The 19,577-nt window shown below is 44.6% G+C and overlaps 1 protein-coding gene across 4 annotated transcripts; it reads right to left on the bottom strand.

The window, feature by feature from the left end:
• Positions 1-3,104: 3,104 nt before the first annotated feature.
• Positions 3,105-19,477, bottom strand: DNAAF8 (dynein axonemal assembly factor 8). 4 transcript variants are annotated; one of them, XM_058157500.1, is made up of 9 exons: positions 19,221-19,477; positions 18,052-18,228; positions 15,908-16,021; positions 13,436-13,864; positions 10,734-10,836; positions 9,786-9,927; positions 7,106-7,249; positions 4,786-4,887; positions 3,105-3,487 (listed from the first exon to the last, which is right to left on the bottom strand). In XM_058157500.1, exons 2-9 carry the CDS (start codon positions 18,178-18,180, stop codon positions 3,226-3,228), a joined length of 1,425 nt encoding a protein of 474 aa, XP_058013483.1. In that variant the 5' UTR covers positions 18,181-18,228; positions 19,221-19,477; the 3' UTR covers positions 3,105-3,225. The 4 variants fall into 4 exon arrangements, with proteins under 4 accessions (XP_058013483.1, XP_058013481.1, XP_058013480.1 ...); XM_058157498.1 differs by having other exon boundaries at positions 19,288-19,477; XM_058157497.1 differs by having other exon boundaries at positions 19,134-19,269.
• Positions 19,478-19,577: the final 100 nt, after the last annotated feature.

The raw sequence follows: 19,577 nt of genomic DNA, 5'->3' as shown, positions 1-19,577 counted from the left end.
GAAGGGCGGTATAAAAATCTAATAAAATAAATAAATAAATAAATAAATCTATTCATAGATGTTTATGAAGAATGAAGATCCATCCAAAGGAAAGGGATGTGCGTGGATTGCAAACCAGGTAAAATTCGTTAATGGAATTGTAACTACAATGAAAAGAAGGCCGGGCGAGAAGCAACGGATGGAAACTAATCAAGGAGAGAGACAACCTAGAACTAAGGAGGCACTTCCTAAGAGGGAGGACAGTTAACTGGTGGAAGGGCTTTTCCTCCAGAAGTTGTGGGTGCTCCATCACTGAAGGCTTTTAAGAAGAGACTGGGCAACCACTTGTCTGAGATGGTATAGGGCCGTGATAGCGAACCTATGGCACACATGCCCGAAGTGGCCCGTGGAACCATGTCGCCTGGTACGTGAGGCGTCGCCTGTTCCCCTTCCGGGTTTCTGGCGCACACGCGCGTGCGACGAGCAACTGATCTTTTTGCATGCATCAGTGCCGGAAACTAGAAGAGCTGGTCTTCCGTTTTCCTCGCCGAGATGTGCACCAATCAGCACCACCAGTCGCATGCGCATGCAGGCCAGAAACCCCGGAAGAGTAGCTGGCTGAAACCGGAAGTTCAGTAGCTGAAACCGGAAGTTCATTTTCGGGTGCGCGCATGCGCCCTGGGCAGCTCGTCTTCCGGGTTGTGGCCCAGACGCATGCATGCGCGCTCCCTTTTTGGCTTCCTGCTCGAGCTGGGAGCTGGACTAGAAGATCTCCAAGATCCCTTCCAACTCTGTTATTCCATGACCCAAAGGTGCTTTTTTCAAGAGGCAACTGGACTTTCTGGTTTTTCTTGGAAGACGTTTCGCTTCTCATCCAAGAAGCTTCTTCAGCTCTGACTGGATGATGGTGGGGAATGGAAGGACATCCAGTCAGAGCTGAAGAAGCTCCTTGGATGAGAAGCGAAACGTCTTCAAAGAAAAACCAGAAAGTCCAGTCGCCTCTTGGAAAAAAAAGCTCCTTTGGGACAACCATGGTCTGGATGACTGAGAATTCTCCATAGAGACTTGCGATTCCGTGTTATTCCAGAATAAACATCCGCATGAAAGATCCAGAATTCCGCTACTTTGCTTGCTAATTTCAACTTCTGCTCGTGTGTATTTAAGCCGCGTGCCGCCCAGGCAGACGGTTTGGCTTGAAATAAATGCAATGCAGAAGAAATTGGAAGCTGAAGATTCCTGGAGCCCAAGATTCCTGGAGAAAAACAGCCACCCCTCTTCGGACGTAACTTCCTTATGTACTGACCGTATGGAACAAGCTGGGGGTTTGTTCAGCCATGGGTTGCTTCCCATTAGCGGACTGCCGCGGCTTTGATTTCTCCAGCTGTCCCCGGAACCACCGTTTCGTGGTTTCCTCCTTCACTTGCTCTTCCTGCTGGTTTTCCACAATCCTGCAGAATACAGGAGTGAGCTTACATCTTTTAGAAACAAACCACTTTATGCGCGAAGAGGCAATGTGTAAAACTTAACCTTAAAACGTACAGGACCTTTTCATTATTTATTTATCCACTCATTCTTTTATTCAAATTTAATAGCCACCCAGGTTCAAAGGACTTTTATTATAAATTGCAATAGCTGCATTATTTAGGATTGCCAATAGGCAGTACCACGTAATTACGGGAGCCTTGGGTTCAAACTGATGAAAAGGCCCAGATTCAAATTCCGCTGGGCAGCTTTCCAGACTATTGATGGGGTCAGGAAAACATGCTAAAACCATGATTTGTGTAACAAAGATTTAACGATTAAGGATTAAACCATTAGTGGCTATTTCACGCCAAGAGGCTCAAATGACTGTCAGCTTGTGGTGAGTTGGGTGGCAGATAAAAGTAATATGTCTCTATATATATTTACCCATGTAATAGGGCTGTAGTATTATCATTTATCCTTCTTCTTTTTTTTTTAAATTTGCATTTATATCCCGCCCTTCTCCGAAGACTCAGGGAGGCTTACACTATGTCAAGCAATAGTCTTCATCCATTTGTATATTATATACAAAGTCAACTTTTATTGCCCCCAACAATCTGGGTCCTCATTTTACCTACCTTATAAAGGATGGAAGGCTGAGTCAACCTTGGGCCTGGTGGGGCTTGAACCTGCAGTAATTGCAAGCAGCTGCTGTTAATAACAGACTGCATTAGCCTGTTGAGCCACCAGAGGCCCCTTCTTATCTTCTTTACTCCTCCTTTTATTGCTATTATGATGATGGCGATGATTATTCTGTTGCTTGGCATGTACCCTGACAGCTTCTGCACCGGGGACAAATTCCTTGTGTGTCTCATCATATGTGGCCAATTTTATGATCCGGTAATCCCTTTTTATCATGGTGGAATCAGGGCGACTGAATGGAGCAGTGTTTACTGGCTGGATGCCCTTCCTGATGCCTATGTGGAGTTCACAGCAGATATTTCTCTCTGTGCCCTGATAGAGAAATATCTGCTGCTGCCTAGGATTGAACTCATATTTATGACAGTTTCAGTGTCCCAGAATCACGTGATCTCCTTTTGTGACCTTCCGACAAGCAAAGTCAATGAGGAAGCCCGATTCACTCAACAACCGTGTTACTAATTTAAGAACTGCAGTAACAAATGCGACGAGAAACGTCGTAAAATGGAGCAAAACTCACTTCTCGCTTAGCAGCATAAATTTTGTGTTCAGTTGTGGTCGTAGGTTGAGGACTGCCTGTATTCGAGTCAATCAATCAATAAAAAAAACTAAATAAAATGATGACTGGATTTGTGTTATATGCAGAGGACAATCAAATCTCAGCATAATTCTGTGTGATGAGTGACCCCAATCAGCAACAGAACTGAAAAGGGGGCGGGGGTGTTCGACTCTCTTGAATTTTTGGAGGAAAAGAAATATATGGCAAATCAATTAAAAAGGAAGAAACAGCTGCAATCACACATTGCTCCCAGAAGCACAAAGCTGAAGCCTGAAGATGACGAATGAGACTTCGTCGAAACGTCGCCAAGACACTTCCAATTTTACGCGGGAGAAAACCCGAATAACCAAAGACCTACAAATCAATTGTATTTCAAGCTTTTTTATTTTATTTATATTTCATGTTCCTAGATCGCCGCTCTCCCCCGAGGAATTTTTCATGCAATACCTTGAGTCTTTGGCATCTTTTTTGGGGGAAGCATCCAGAGGCAGTTCTGAACCTGTCTCCTTCTTGGTTTCTTTCTGGAATTATCCGGAAGGCTTAGCTGCTCCCTTAGCGCAGTCATTGAGGGGATTCCTTCCATCAGACTCCATTTCTTCTGTCATTGTGGAAGACTGCCCTCCGTGTTTCAAACTCTGCTTTGTTATTTGGACATTCAGCTGGTTGGTTCGGTCAGGTTGCTGGGGATTTTGGCTTCCTTGGTTTGGTTCAGGAACCGGAGACTGAGACATCGGTTTTCGAAAGTTTCGGAGCTGTTGCAGGAGAGAACATTTTCCAGTGCAATTTTTGCTAGAAGAGAGAGAAAGAATGCTTTGGTTTATGTAGCCCAGGGGTGTCAAACTCAAGACCCGGGGCCTGGATTCGGACCGCAGTGTACTTAGATCTGGGCCACAGGGCTGCCCTGGAAACAGCAAAGGAAGAGCCTGCGGTGCTTGTGCCAGCAAAAACGGAGGTTGGGAGGGCCACGTGTGGCTGGCAGAGGGCTGCAGGAGGCCGTGGCAGCCGAAAACGGAGCTCGGGAGCTCATTTTCGCTGGCAGAGCACACAGGCCATCACAGGTGCCCCCAACATGAGTGATGACGAATGATGAGCGAAGCTCTAGTCCGCAAGTTAGGGCAACTCTTTAAAGGGGCGAGTAAAAGATTTGATTAAGCCAACTGAAAATGTTTTGGCTGGGCTCACAAACTGTACTTAGCTTGTAAACCTCATCGCAGTTTGTTAAAATAAGCCTTTTTGGCTTAACTCACAAAACATACGAAGCCTTCAGTCAAGGCTACATTTAATAGCAAATGGGCAACCAGGAAAAATGTAGCAACAGCTACAGTGTGTGTGTGTATGTGTGTGTAAAGTCAAAGGACAGGTAGTCCTCGATTTATAACCACAGTTGAGCCAAAGTTTCTGTTGCTTAGCAAGGCAGTTTTGTTAAGTGAGTTGTGCCCCATTTAACAAGTTTTTTTTTTGTCCTGGTCATTAAACGAATCACTGCAGTTATTAAGTGCATAATGTGGTCATTTAGCAAATCCGGTTTCCCCCATTGACTTTCCTTGTCACAAGCCAACTGGGAAGGTTACGGAGCCGTGGTCGTGCGGTGGTTAGAATGCAATATTGCAGGCTGATTCTGTCCACTGCCAGCAGTTGGATCCTGACCGGCTCAAGATTGACTCAATCTTCCATCCTTTTGAGGTGAGTAAAATGAGGACCCAGATTGTTGGGGGCAAAAGGCTGACTCTGTAAACCGCTTAGAGAGGGCTGCGAAGCACTGTAAAGCGATATACAAGTCTTCAAATGGCGATCACATGACCCCAAGTTAGTACAACTATCATAAATACAGGTTGGTTGCCGATCATGCGAATTTTGTTCATGTGACTATGGGGATGCTGCAAAGGGTTGTAAGTATGAAAACCAGACATAGGTAACTTTCTAGTGCTATTGTAACTTTGAACAGTCACTAAACAAATGTCTGTAAGTCGGGGACTCTCTGTTTTCGCTGGGTACCGAATCGACTAGTTTCCGTATGATTGCAGAACAGGATTTGTCGCTGTGATGATAGCCTCGTTTATGTCACGAACACAATGACCATCGCTCACCTGTACCGTGATGCCGAAGACAACTCATCCATCCTCCCTTCTTCTTCATTTTGGCTTGTCCCTTTTCTATCTTCCTCGTCGTCAGAGGAGCTGTCACTCAAGCTGAAAAAAAACCACGAAAGGGAAATCTCACCATTCTGTACCACTACCGATGGCCGCCCAGTAGAACAATAGCTACAGACCTGGTAGGAGGAAGCCCTGAGAAAGCTATATTTGGCATCGGAGGGAGCGTCCGCTCTCAAGTACAAAGTAAATAATCCATTTCTCAAGAGCTTTCATCAGAACGGAGCTCGGCAAAAAGCAGCTATTTTCAGAATTCAAAGGAGCTGCTTTTTGTGTCTTAGCTCAAAGAATCTACCCTATAGTTTGGATTTTTTTTAAAAAAAACCTGTTTTATATTATCTGACAAGGAGCCTCTGGGAGATGGGTGTAGTAGGCATACCTGCTTTTGCATTGCGCTTTTAAGTTCCCCGAAAAGAAAAGAGAAAATTGCACCCATATTGATCCATTAAAAAAAAACCAACACCCAACGTTCACAGTTGGGACAGCATCTTTGTATTAGATCAGATATTACAAAAAGCAGAAGCTGGGAAGAAGGAAAATAATCCTCAAATTAGACCAGAGTCTGTGCTGCTCAGACTTGTGTCTGAATACATGTTAAAAGGAAAGTTGGATTTGATATCCCATTCCTTTCAATCACTAGGTGGTATTATATAGTTTGGTCTCATTTTCTCCACTTGTGCCCTTGATCCTGGGGGATTACGCAACCTAGGATGGATGTATCTTTGGAATATGAGACAATGTGGTCTGCTGGTGAAGGCGCCAGACTAGAAACCAGGAGACTAGGAGTTCTAGTCCTGCCTTAGGCATGAAAGCCAGTCAAGTGGGCCAATCACCAGGAGACTGGGAGTTGTAGTCCTGCCTTAGGCATGCAAGCCAGCTGAGTGACTTTGGGCCAATCACCAAGAGACTGGGAGTTCTAGTCCCGCCTTATGCATGCAGGCCAGCTGAGTGACTTTGGGCCATTCCCCAGGAAACTGGGAATTCTAGTCCCACCTTAGGCACGAAAACCAGTCAAGTGGGCCAATCACTCCCAGGAGACTGGGAGTTGTAGTCCTGCCTTAGGCATGAAAGCCAGCTGAGTGACTTTGGGCCAATCACTCTCTGCCCAACCTGTCTCACAGGGTGGTTGTTGTGGGCAAAATCACTGCTACCAACCTGCCTTCCACTGAGGACCTGTATATTGCACGAATCAAGAAGAGGGCCGTGAAAATATTTACAGACCCCTCGCATCCTGGACATAAACTGTTTCAACTCCTACCCTCAAAACGACGCTATAGAGCACTGCACAGCAGAACAACTAGACACAAGAACAGTTTTTTCCCGAAGGCCATCACTCTGCTAAACAAATAATTCCCTCAACACTGTCAAACTATTTACTGAATCTGCACTACTATTAATCTTCTCATAGTTCCCATCACCAATCTCTTTCCACTTATGACTGTATGACTGTAACTTTGTTGCTGGCAATCCTTATGATTTATATTGATATATTGACCATCATTTGTGTTGTAAATGTTGTACCTTGATGAACATATCTTTTCTTTTATGTACACTGAGAGCATATGCACCAAGACAAATTCCTTGTGTGTCCAATCACACTTGGCCAATAAAAAAAAATTCTATTCTATTCTAATAGGAGGAGGATGCAGTGTTGGATATTTTTGCTGCCTTATTTGTGAAAAATATAAAGGTGGATACAAAAAACAAAGAAAAGATGCACCTCATACTTTTAAATAATAAGTAATTGTGGTCTCTATAGTCTATAAATCTTCTGTCTTCTAATTTCAGGCTATTATTGTTTAGCCCTAGGATTAATGAAAACCACCCAACAGACACCTGGCAGGAGTTTAAACTAGATCGTTTCAGAGATTCCTGCCAACTCTTTGAATCAATTATTTAACGCTATGAACACAGCAGTGGCATTCACACTTTTTAATGTTTAATTTTCATATCTTCGATACGGGTTCGTTCCCTATGGCCCTCTGCTGCATCTATTCTCCTTTCTAAATCTTAGCGGTATCTGCTATATCAAAACATAACCTCCTATGCTTTTCTTTTTAATCGAGTCTCAACTTAAAAGCAAAGGGATCTAATTTAGGGTCTTGCCCTGACCAGCGTCATTTTGAGGCAGAGGTCGTCCCCCCCTGCTGCCCTATTTCACTCGTGGCCAAATGCATCTCCTGCAACTCTGATCTTAGATGAAACAAAAACATCTTCGGGTCCCACAATTACAGCAAAAGAACACACTGCTAATTACCTTTGAGTTTCATCAGCCGAAGATTCAGACTTTTGAGATATGGTGTCCCTTAAATCAATATATACCGTTGGGGGCTCTGGAATGCATAAAGCTGCTGGAATCCAACTCAGATCTTTTTTTATTGGCGCTGGAACAGAAATGTCTCTGAAAGCAGAAATAATATTCACTTTCGGAATATCTGTATGTTTTTTTTCAGGCTCTGTTGTGGTCCGTCAGCAGCCTACGGAGCTGGCAACCGAGTCAGACAGCGATGAGGCTGAGGTGAGGCCAGGGCCATCGGGGAGTGAAGTGTGGACTCCAGAGCCTCCAGAGACTGATAGTAGTGAGGCAAAAGAACAGGAGGAGCCTGTTCCTAATGCATGCATGAGAAGAGCTGCCAGAAGGCAAGAGCAGCTCAAGCAGAGAAGACAACTTGGGAGTAGGGCCAAGAGATGATTGGCCCCTCCCATAAGGCTTAAAACAGACCAGCAACGGCATTTGGGCTTTACCAGAAAACAATGTTGATAGCTTCGTCTACGTCTTGCATTTTTTTTGGTGACTTCTGAACATTTGCCAAGAAATGCCTTTGGCAGTTTGCCTAATTGGACCAAGGTTGATGATAGGACTGAGGAATTTGTGTTGGGAGGAATTTGATTTAATTTAGTTGAACTACGCTGGGAATGAAGTAATTCTCAGCTATTCGAATACAGTTTGTTTGTTTTTTCACGGACTGAGTTTCCTACTACCTACTTGGGCCTGGGTCACAACATTTCTAAAGTTCAAAACTAGGTACAGTCCTTGTCTTTGGCAGATTTGAACCAGTTCTTATCAGACTCGGTGTCAGCCCTGATCCGCCGGGCTGCCATTCCGGAGGGGGAGACCGCCAGCCCTTAAACCTAGCCACCCAGAACCCACCGTTGATATGGGCCGGTGCAGTGGGACTGGTGTGATATCCCAGAGCCTGATACTTTCTCTCTGCCTGCTGATGACGCTGCACTAAGCCCCAAGGATTGACGCTGAGGCCGCTGCTGCGTTTCGCTGCTGCCTCATAGCTGAGAAAAGACAGTGGATATTCGGGGCCGGGCAGCCATTGAGAGTAAAGCCGCTGCTGTTTCAGGATGCCGGGGTTGACAAACCACGACTGACTGCCGATTTAAATTTAAATAATTTAAATAATAAATAATAAGATTGAGGGGGGAATTTCCATAGGCGGATGCTGGACTAAGGGCAGAGCAATGGGGTGGAGCCGGAACGGGAAACGGGAAACTTCCAAAGGTGGTGGGGAGCAAAGAACGAATAGCACTGACAATGGTTCACTTTCACGGGTGAACATTCCTCACAGAGACCTTGCTTTGTTCCTTCAAAGAAGTAGAACCCTTAGACCAGGGGTGTCAAACTCAATTTCATTGAGGACCGCATCACGGTTGTGTTTGACCTCGGGGGGGGGCGTGGCCAACTCGACATCACTCGTGTTGGGGGCACCTGTGGTGGCTCAAGCCCTCTGCCAGCAAAAACGGGCTCCTGAGCTCCGTTTTTGGCTGCGACATCCTCCTGCAACCCTCTGCCGCGGCCCTCCCGACTTCTGGTGGGATTCAATTTTTTTTTACTACCGGTTCTGTGGGCGTGGCTTGGCTTGGTGGGCGTGGTTTGGTGGGCGTGGCCGGGGAAGGATACTGTAAAATCTCCATTCCCTCCCCACCTGTTGTGACTCGTCCTCCCTCCTCTCCTCAGCCGGGCCCCTCCCGTCTCCAACCGGGTCTTTTATCAGACTCCGAGTCTGATAATGAAGATGAACGGCCTGTCATGCCTCCAGCCCCTGGCCCTGGCCCCATGCCCGGAGAGGATTCCAGGAGTGGAAGGACAAGCCCGGTAAATCTCACTCATAGGGAGTGTGTTCCTTTGGCTCAGCCGTCAGAGGAAGCCAGCCAGGTGCTGGAATTAGTGACAGCAGATCCAGCTGAAGACGATTCATAGTTGGAGGACCCTCGCTTCCGGAGATCTGAGAGACGACGCCAGCAGAAGGAGGGGTGGGGCAGGCCTGGATAAATGCTGAGTCATAGAGCCACACCCCACAGCCTATATAAAGGAGCTGCTTTTGGCATTCCAACCTTGAGTCAAGCAAAGTCTTATCGAGTTTGCTGATACCAGACCCTATCGCTGAAGTCACAACTTAGACTCCTGCCTGCCCTGATAAACCTCAAAGGGATTTGGCAAGCTGCACAGACTTCGTTGCCAAGTTTGCCACAGACTTCCTTGACTCGTTCGTCGGAGTGGGGGGTGGGACACGACACCACCCCACTAACCTGCTTTCCAGCTCCGTGTGCAGGGCAACAAAAGAAGACTCAGCCGATGCTGGGACTTGATCAGCTGGGACTCGGGAAGCAGAGAATAGGTGGGGGCAGGGCCAGTCAGAGTTGGTATTTACCGGTTCTCCGAACTACTCAAAATTTCCACTACCGGTTCTCCAGAACCGGCTGAATACTACGTCTGCTGTTTTTGCTGATAAAGGCCACCGTGGGGCAGTCCTTTGCTGTTTCCAGGGAGGCCCCAGGGGCCAGATCTAAGCACCCCACAGGCCAGATGCGGCCACAGGCCTTGAGTTTGACACCCCTGCATTAGACATTGAAAGTCCTAATTACTGAAAACATTCCTCAGAGAGGCTCCCCTCTCCTGCTCCATCAAGGTAACGTAAGTGACCTACCTCGCATCTCCCTGGCATTTGTCAAGGGAGGGAGATTTGGGAGGGCGTGTCCGCTGGGGGGCGAAAAATGCCTTCGACTGCTTACGAGACAATTCTTCCAGTTTTGCCATCAGCTTCGATTGGGTCACAGCCCTGAAATGTTCTGGAGGCGGGAAAGAAGAACTACTTAATCTTGCTGGGAAAAGAAATGCCAATATCTTTAGTCTAGCCCATCTGGAAAGCAGTATGGATTATTCACTCATTTACAGAGCATTTTTATATCCTTAGTTACAGGAAGGTATTATGACAATCCTATCTCATTCAAATGGGGTGGGGGGGAATGCTATTTTGGAAGAGTGTCATACTTCCTCTAAGAGTTGGGAACTGGGGAGAAAAAATATGCAAGTGTTAATAGCTTTCAGCCAACTATCGTTTTGCTGTAGTGTCATAGGTAAAATAATCTTGCAGAAGTCAGCTTTCTAAGATCTTTATACATTTGCAAAATACATAATGCCGGGAATTGCCTCCGCTAAACTGTTGTATTAACAACGGCTTCAGTTCCCATAATCCCAGTAAAGTCAGGTTAGCTAAGCTTATGGGATCTGAAGTTGAATTTCATCTTCAGGGCATCAGATTGGGGAAGATCAAATAATCAAGAAGAATCGAGATACATTACGGTAGGGAGAATTATTCAAGCATTACCGGAACATCTGAACCAGGGGTGAAATGTACTTACCTTCCTTACCGGCTCAGAAGTGCATGCGCTGTGTGCGCGTCACATGCGCATGCAGACATTCTGTGCATGTACAAAACCTCAAAAAGCCACAATTGCTACCGGATCGCGCGATCCGGTCCAATCCTGGAGCATTTCACCCCTGATCTGAACATTGTGGCCCTATGGAGGATATTCAGCTGCATTTCTACCACCTGTTGCAGATTGAGTTGAATTCTAATGTTTTGTGAACTCACCATGGTGCAAAGAAGGAGATTCAGCTTCCCCTGGCCAGCTTGTAGCCTTGCTTTGCTTCTCTAGCTTCTGGAGAATTTTGTCCAGATCCCATTTCTCAATATCCTGGAAGAAGAATCGTTTGTGAATGAATAAAAACTATGGTTGTCAGCGCAGGTGGTATTCAGCCGGTTCAGGCCGGTTCGGGCAAACTAGTAGTGAAAATCACAGCTTGGCTCTATGCTGTCCTATTTAAGCATGTTTTTGAGGCCTGGCGCATGCGCGGAAGGCACGTGTGTAAGCAAAGCATGCGTGCTCACGTTTGTGAACCGGTAGAGACAGTCAGTGCCCTGGTTGCCAGCACCTTGGATTCAATCACCAAAAAGTTTCTTTGGAGTACAAATTTGCAATGTTTTGTGACTTTAAATCAAATTTTCCCAGGAAAATGCCCCTAGGTTTTCCAAGCTACCTTTTGGAAGTCAAATGCAAAGCACTGCAGAGCCATGATCAGGATCACTTAAAACTTAACTTTACAAAATTGTACTATACACTTGTGGCAAAGAGCTTCTGCGATGCAAGGACGTATACTGTTTCAACACGAGACATACAATCAATGATAAAAAAAGATTTAACTGCGCGATCGTTAAGTCATGTCTATCTGTAAACCATTATAACTCTTTTTCGTTTTTATTAAGCTTTATAACAGCTTCCCTTTGGGCCTTTGCAAGTTGTCCTATCTTAATCCATCCCATTTTATTTTTAGTAAGGGCGACATTAAATATTTAGCTGTTTTTGCCATCTATATGACACTTTTTATATCAGGAACATGTTCAAAAATCGCCCACTTTGATTGCAGTATAAAATGCGTATGGATCCATCCAAGCTATCAGGCTATTCAACAAGGCTCCGTCTGTATTTCCAAACATTTGCTCCCAAACCATATATTGAAAAAGACAATATAAAGTGCCAAGTTTCAAAACACGAAGTTAGAACTGTGTGTTGCTGTTTCTTTCCTATCAGAGCTTTGTATTATAAACTGACAGCTTCAAAACCACAATAGCAATTGTGCATCATTCTGAAGACATAAACTGCCAATTACCGCTGAATAGCATCACAGTTGCAACAAATATGTAAATTTAAGCCTTTCATTGTGATTCAGACACTGTTGGTGATCAAAGCTAATGTTGTTTCCACTGTAAACTCCCATCTATTTGTTGCCTCTTAAAAGCAGAAACAAAAAAAAGGCTATTACATGGTTCTTGGCTGCTGAACCACCAAGAAATGGGAGACCCCCCCACACTCCCACCCCAAATGAGCTCTGTTCTAAAATAGCAAAAATTTGCTTTGGCTCTTAATCAGATGCTACAGCTTAATTTGTCACATCAGGCTGGAGCTAACGGTGACTTGGCAAGGGCCCCAGAGATTCACTGACTGCGGAATGGGGAAGAGGTGAAGATGGCAAATCCATAGAAATGACATTGAAAGCATTTTTCGAAAGAAGCACGACAAATTTCCTGACAGTTAGAACAATTAATAAGTGGAACGACTTGCCTGGAGAAGTTGTGAATGCTCCAACACTGGAAATTTTTAAGAAAATGTTGGATAACCATCTGACTGAGATGGTGTAGAGTTTCCTGCCTGGGCAGGGGGTTGGACTAGAAGGCCTCCAAGGTCCCTTCCAACTCTGTTGTTATATTATATTATTAAATTATGCTTAAATCCACTTGGGTTACAGGGTGATGTGCACTGCAACTCTTCAATAAATTTATTACGTCCAAGAAATGTTCAGGAAACAGGTTAAGTTCATGAGCTCTGAAGCAGGACTGTTTACAGTTCAAAAATAGAACGTAGCTCTGCTAGAGTTAGGTCAAAGGAAAGTTCCAGCTTTGGGGCATGTTTGGAGCTTTTGAGATTCTGGCTTGGTCACTCACATTTCTCCTCATGCATAAAGAAATATATTACATTGCTCTGCTAGTACATACCGTATTTTTCGGAGTATAAGACGCTCCGGACTATAAAACACACCTACCTTTTTTGGGGAGGAAAACAAGAAAAAAAAAATCTGCCTCTGCCTCCCAGCAGTTTGCCTCCTTGCAGCAAACAGCCCGTTTCAGCTTCAGCTTCAGCACAGCCTGATTAGCACAAGCAGCTGATTGTCGGTTGGATCGGCCTCCCGAAGATCAGCTGTTTCAGGCTGCAGGGATTGCCATAGCCTATTGCCGCCTCCGCGTGCCCCATTTTCTGGGTGGGCGGGGCTACATTCGGTGTATAAGACACATCCAAATTTTCACCGTCTTTTAGGGAGGAAAAAAGTGCGTCTTATACTCTGAAAAATACAGTAGGTAGATTCATGCCTTGTCATCTCGGCCATTGTGCCATTACCGTCTCAACTTCAACTGCCAAAGACTTATAAAACTAAACCAGGGATGAACAACTGTGGCCCCTTTATGACTTATGGACTTCAACTCTGAGCATGGCCGGTTCTGGTTTCTCTTCAGATCGTATAAATCTTTCACAAAGAACTTTTATAGTCCTCCGAAGAGATGCTGAGAACCTAACTAATATGTTAGCACATAAACGCAGAAGTAGTGCGACAATAATAACTTTGAGGGCGAGTAGTAAGTCACTTTTTTCAGCACCACAATACCAAACAGTTATTAAAAGAATGGTCATAAGTCAAGGACCACCTGTACAGAGGCAGAAAAGATCCTATTCCGATCCCTACCTTGAAGCGAAATAGTGTCAGTTCCTGGGGATGTTCAGCTGAGACAACTGCCTCCTCTTTTTTGACCTCTGCCGCTCTTCCTTCGTTGTATTTATTTTGGGGTTCTGGATGGCCTGAGTCAGAAAGAGGTTTCAGTGGTGCTTTAGAAAGGATCTTGGTTTCGATGAGCTGCCTCCGCTCTTCCTCACTACCATCCCACACTTTTCTGGTGATGACTCTTGAAATACCCTCAGCCAATTGTTGCTCGTTGATAGACAATCTCAAAGAACTAATGGCATCTTGCCTTGGCTCTTCTTCATTTTGAGATCGAAGATCAAGCAAGAGGCCCCCCCTAGATTCGGCCGGACGGACCCCCTCATTCTGAAAAGCTGAACTTCTCAGATCTTCGTTCCAGATCTCCTGGGGATGTCTCATGAAGGAAAAGCTTTCCTGAAAATTCAGAGGAAACACCAGTTACCTTTGCCATAAACAGCACAGCTACTCCTTGACTTATGAGATTAAGCAGGAGCAGAATCTCCTCTGCTACAGAAAGGCGATTAAGTGAATCACATCCGATTGGTTGTTAAGTGAATCACTGAAGTGTTAAAGTGAATTGTGCAGTTGTTAAACCAATCTGGCTTCCCCCATTGACTTTGCTTGTCTGAAAGCCAGGTGGGAAGGTCACCCAATGGAATGTGTCGACCTGCAAAACGACTTCAGCTGAAGCCGTGCTTACTTCTGCTTCATTTTTTGATTGCCATTCAAGAGTGGGAGGGAGGAACTTAGGAATGTGGTGCCTCAGTTGGATAGTCGGAACATGGATAGTCGTAACATCTACCAGCCGTGTGTGAACCAAGGTCATGTGAACAGTGTGAACAGACACCTGTCAAAGTGGGAGGGGAGCCTACAGCTGGGCTGATTGGCCAATGTGACCCGAGACACCTGGGGTGGGATGCAGGGGTGAAATGCTCCCGGTTTGGACCGATTCAGCTGAACTGGTAGCTATGGCGGCCAGTGGTTCGGAGAACCGGTAGTGATGGTGGTGCAAGGCTCCGCCCACCTGGTCGTCATTACTTCCTGGTTTTAAATAGGAGGTAACCTGTTTTTTACCCTCTGCGCATGCGCAGAAGGATTTGCACATGTGCAGAGGGTCCGCTCACATGCATTTCCCAACCGGTTGGGAAGGTCAGTAGATTTCACCCCTGGTGGAATGGAGAAATCCGATTCTTTCAACTATCCCTATGCGCGGGAATAATTTAGAGCTAGCTTCACCGTTCTAAGTGTCGATATGATGTATTCAATAAAGGGTTTCTTGAACCTGAACGGTCAGAGTCCTGATTTCCCAGAGTTCATTACTTGGAACGATGACATGGCGATCATGTGACCTTGTGAGGCTACAACCGTCATACCTACATGCCAGTTTTCAAGTGCCTGAATTTTGATCCTGTGTCCGTGGCAATGTTGCAATAGTCATACATGTGAGAGCTGGTGGTAAATCGCTTTTTTTCAATACTGTTTAACTTCAAATGGTTGTAAATTGAGGACTACCTGTAACATGCCTTTGAGAAACGTAACAGGTTGAGGCAAAAACTTTGTGCCCAATTGTTGTGTGTGTGTGTGTGTGTGTGTGTCTATCTGTGTGTGTGTGTGTGTGTGTGTGTGTGTGTGTGTGTGTATACCAGTTGCAATGTATGGCTGTGCAAGTTGGACCATAAGGAAGGCTGAGCAGCAAAGAATTGAGGCTGTTGAACTCTGGTAATGGAGAAGATTCCTGCGAGTCCCTTGGACTGCAAGGCGAACAAACAATTCAGTCCTAGAGGAGATCAACCCTGACTGCTCTTTAGAAGGCCAGATCCTGAAGATGAAACTGAAATACTTTGGCCACCTAATGAGAAAGAAGGACTCACTGGAGAAGAGCCTGATGCTGGGAAAGATTGAGGGCAAAAGAAGAAGGGGACGGCAGAGAACGAGGTGGCTGGATGGAGTCACTGAAGCAGTTGGTGTGAGCTTCAATAGACTCCAGAGGATGGTAGAGGACAGGAAGGTCTGGAGGAATGTTGTCCATGGAGTCGCGATAGGTCGGACACAATTTCGCTAGGCCACAGGCAGTGACAATGCTTGTACAACAATTTAACTGGGTAAGTTAAAGATCTACCAGCTGCATTTGCACAATATGTAATGCTTGGGTGGTGTTACCCTTGGTTACTTTTGTCGTTGTGATTAGCGCATTGTGCAAAACCAGCCCATTCGTTGGCTTGTGCCTCAGTGTTCTATGCTTATCTAGGAAATGGTCAAAATGTTGAGCAAGTTTTGAAACTGCAGCCAAGGAATTTTGTACAAAACTTCAGTCAGGGGAGCTCTTTAAGTAAACTAAAAAAAAAAGCTTCCCCTATTTAAGGCTTTAACAACTTCCTGGTTTGGCCCAACTAAGCCTTATTCATTCTAGGTTTAAATACAACCAGACAGAATAATTAGATAATTAGAATCAGTGACCTGAAAGAATGATTCTTCCGGTGGAAGATCTTCTAATTCTTCCGTGAGGTCAGGAATCAAGTTGGACTGATCTCGTTGGAAGAGAAAAAGCTCTCCACCTTCATCACTATCATCCTGTCATGTAAGAAGTAGAAAGTGGATGAAATTTGTTAAAAGGCAACAATGGAAAACGACACTTGACAGCTGCCTATTGTTTTATTTGGAGATCTCATAAATCTCAGCATAAAATTGTAAACATCAACTCATTTATTTGGAAGAGGTAATAGAATATAAACATAAAATTGTAGGGTTGGAAGGGACCTTGGAGGTCTTCTAGTCCAACCATCGACTCAGCAGGAGACCATATAGTGGCATGTCCAACCTTGGCAACTAATAAGACCTGTGATTTCAACTCCCAGAATTCCCCAGCCAGCCGTGGGAAATTGTGGGCTTTGAAGTCCACAAGTCTTAAAAGTTGCCAAGGTGGGACACCGTTGCCCTATATCAGGGGTCTGCAACCTGCGGCTCTGGAGCCACATGTGGCTCTTTCATTTATTATTTATTTATTTATTTATTTAATTAGATTTCTAGACCGCCCTTCTCCCGAAGGACTCAGGGCGGTGTACAGCCAAGATAAAAATAAACAATGTACAATTAAAAGTAAATTAAAAAACTTATTATACAATTTGGCCGAAAGATTAAAATATTTAAAAATCTAAAAACCCCAATTTAAAACTTAAATAGAATTTAAATTCGAAATCTAGACAATTTAAGAAAGCCCCGCGCGAACAAACAAATATGTTTTCAATTCGCGGCGGAAGGTCCGAAGGTCAGGTATTTGGCGTAAACCCGGGGGAAGCTCGTTCCAGAGTGTGGGAGCCCCCACAGAGAAGGATCTTCCCCTGGGGGCCGCCAGCCGACACTGTTTGGCGGACGGCACCCTGAGAAGTCCCTCTCTGTGTGAGCGTACGGGTCAGTGGGAGGCATGAGGTAACAGCAGGCGGTCCCGTAAGTACCCAGGCCCCAAGCCATGGAGCGCTTTAAAGGTGGTAACCAAAACCTTGAAATGCACCCGAAAGGCAACAGGTAGCCAGTGCAGTCTGCGCAGGAGAGGTGTTACATGGGAGTTATGTGGGACTCCCTCTATCACCCACGCAGCTGCATTCTAGTTTCATCCCTCTGCTCCTGCTCCCTGTGGCTCAAGATATGCATCACAACCGCCAATGTGTGACACCTGCCAGCACACGAGCTTTATTGAGCTTTTTGACCCATCTTTTTTTTCAGAGTTCAAAACGTTTTTGTTGCATGCAGGAATAAAAATTCGTGTTCTCTGTAGCAGTTCATCGCTGATTTCATAAATGCAACATACTATAGTTTTTTTATACGTAGCATAAAGATTAAAAAAAAGATATATGCAGTGTTATCTTCATTTTAGATGTCAAAAGGGTTTTGTGGCTCCGGGTGTTTTCTTTTCTGTGGGAAACAGGCCCAAATGGCTCTTTGAATGTTTAAGGTTGCCGACCCCTGCCCTATACCATTCCAGACAAATGGCTGTCTAGGCTCTTCTTGAAAACTTTCAGTGATGAAACAGCCACAATTTCTTGAGTTAAACCAGAATCTGAGCATCTATAGCATTCCACTAGACAGGACCTTTAAAAATAAAATAGGACTGTACAAATCACAGCAGAGAATACAGTACTGTTTAACAACGTTATTATTTTTTTTAAAAAAAATCTGTTTATGGATGTATGCCCCTGGGACATTAAACTTTTACAATACAGGGCCTCAAATTTGAGTTTCTATGAGTATGATAGCTTGCCTTGCAGAGAAAGGCAGCTGCTTCATCTATGAACGAATGAATGAATGAGGTGGAAGGGACCTTGGAGGTCTTCTAGTCCAGCCCCCTGCTCAAGCAGGAGAATCTATACTATTTCAGATAAGAGACTGTCTAGTCTCTTCTTAAAAATATCTAATTCCCCTCGCTTTTGTCTTGGAACCAGGAACACAATCTTGAAAAATGCTTCGCTAATCGTTCTGCAAAACTTCACCTCTTGGATGAATAAATTCCTCCGATTTGATCAGAGTCACTTAAGTCGGATGGAAAGTGTAGAAATTTGATAAATGCATGAATACAAACAAGTGAAACCAAACAGAAGTGGGATTACCAGGGATACATCGGAGTCCATCGAAGGAATTTGATCTCTTACTGCAGACAGGAGGGATCCCCACCGGAAGGGAATGCCCTGAAAATCAGGGGGACCCCCTGTTTCCTGGTTTCCATCCCCTGATGCCATCTGAAAAGGAACCGGGCTTCTCGTTGAGCAAGGATTCAGTGCATGGCTCTAAAGGCACAAAGCAGAAATTGCAAAAAATAAAAAATAAAATAAAGATCAACATCCCATCCAAATGGAGAATTGCTATGTTTGATAAAGGGGACTTTATAGGGTTGGTTCTCCTGAGGTCTCCCTGGGGTTTTTTTGGCCAGTCTTGACCATTGACCCTCAAGGACCACAAGAGGACCACACAGGCAGTTTGTTTCACTTATATCTATTAAATATTTCAGTCGCATGAATTAAATATTTCTTTCAATTACATCAATTAAATATTTCTTTCAGTCACAAGAATTAAATATTTCTTTCAGTTCCATCAATTAAATATTTCTTTCAGTCACGTGAATTAAATATTTCTTTCAATTACATCAATTAAATATTTCTTTCAGTCACGTGAATTAAATATTTCTTTCAATTACATCAATTAAATATTTCTTTCAGTCACGTGAATTAAATATTTCTTTCAATTACATCAATTAAATATTTCTTTCAGTCACAAGAATTAAATATTTCTTTCAGTTCCATCAATTAAATATTTCTTTCAGTTCCATCAATTAAATATTTCTTTCAGTCACTAGAATTAAATGTTTCTTTCAGTTCCATCAATTAAATATTTCTTTCAGTTCCATCAATGAAATATTTCTTTCAATTACATCATTTAAATATTTCTTTCAGTCACGTGAATTAAATATTTCTTTCAATTACATCATTTAAATATTTCCTTCAGTTACATCACTTAAAAGGGGGAAGAAAACAGCCTGCAGGCAAGGAACCAGGAATGAGATACAGGAAGGAAGGGAGGGAGGGACTGGTCACTATGGCAACTGTCTATCAATTAGCCCCGCCTCCTAACAACGGGGCTAGTTTTCGGCGCGTCCATAGCAACCAGAGGGGGTAGTCTCTGTCCGTTTGAATACCGCGTCGGTGTTAGGCCACCGGCGTAGCCCAGCCACTCTCACGACCCCTCCCTCGCCACAAAGGAGGAACCGCCAACATCCACGAACCGCAACCGCCGTTAACTCCGAACCGCATTTCAAACGGCGTGCGTTTCCCGGCTTTGGCTCCACCCACCGAGAGGTCCTGGCAGGACAGCAACAGCTATTTAGCGTGGCCTCCTTTCTCTACTTGGAAATGAGCAGCCAAGAAAAAAATTAAATGCTGATAGGGGTCGATTCCAGGCGAGGAAGGACACCCCGCTGTTCTTTCTTTCTTCTCCTCCTCCTTTCTTTAAACGGTCGCTTCTCCTGTCATCTTTCCGGACCTGGCGAGACTCAAGACAGAGCTTGTTTTCTCTCCCTCACCCTGCAAAAAAAACCTCCCTCACCTTGCAAAAAAAAAAAAAAGCAGAGTGTTCATTGGCT

The sequence above is a fragment of the Ahaetulla prasina genome, chromosome 14, assembly GCF_028640845.1.
Source record: "Ahaetulla prasina isolate Xishuangbanna chromosome 14, ASM2864084v1, whole genome shotgun sequence".
In the NCBI taxonomy this organism is placed as follows: domain Eukaryota; kingdom Metazoa; phylum Chordata; class Lepidosauria; order Squamata; family Colubridae; genus Ahaetulla; species Ahaetulla prasina.
Note: the sequence above shows the minus strand (reverse complement) of the source record. Positions and strands in the feature narration are given on the sequence as shown.

Excerpts from the sequence above, each read along its gene's own strand:
- DNAAF8 (XM_058157500.1), bottom strand. The coding sequence starts at position 18,180 with ATGGCATCAGGGGATGGAAACCAGGAAACAGGGGGTCCCCCTGATTTT. Across the intron at positions 4,888-7,105 it reads TCGGCTGATGAAACTCAAAG|CTTGAGTGACAGCTCCTCTG; the intron begins GTAATTAGCAGT and ends GTTTTTTTTCAG. Across the intron at positions 3,488-4,785 it reads TCTTCGGCATCACGGTACAG|CAAAAATTGCACTGGAAAAT; the intron begins GTGAGCGATGGT and ends TCTCTCTTCTAG.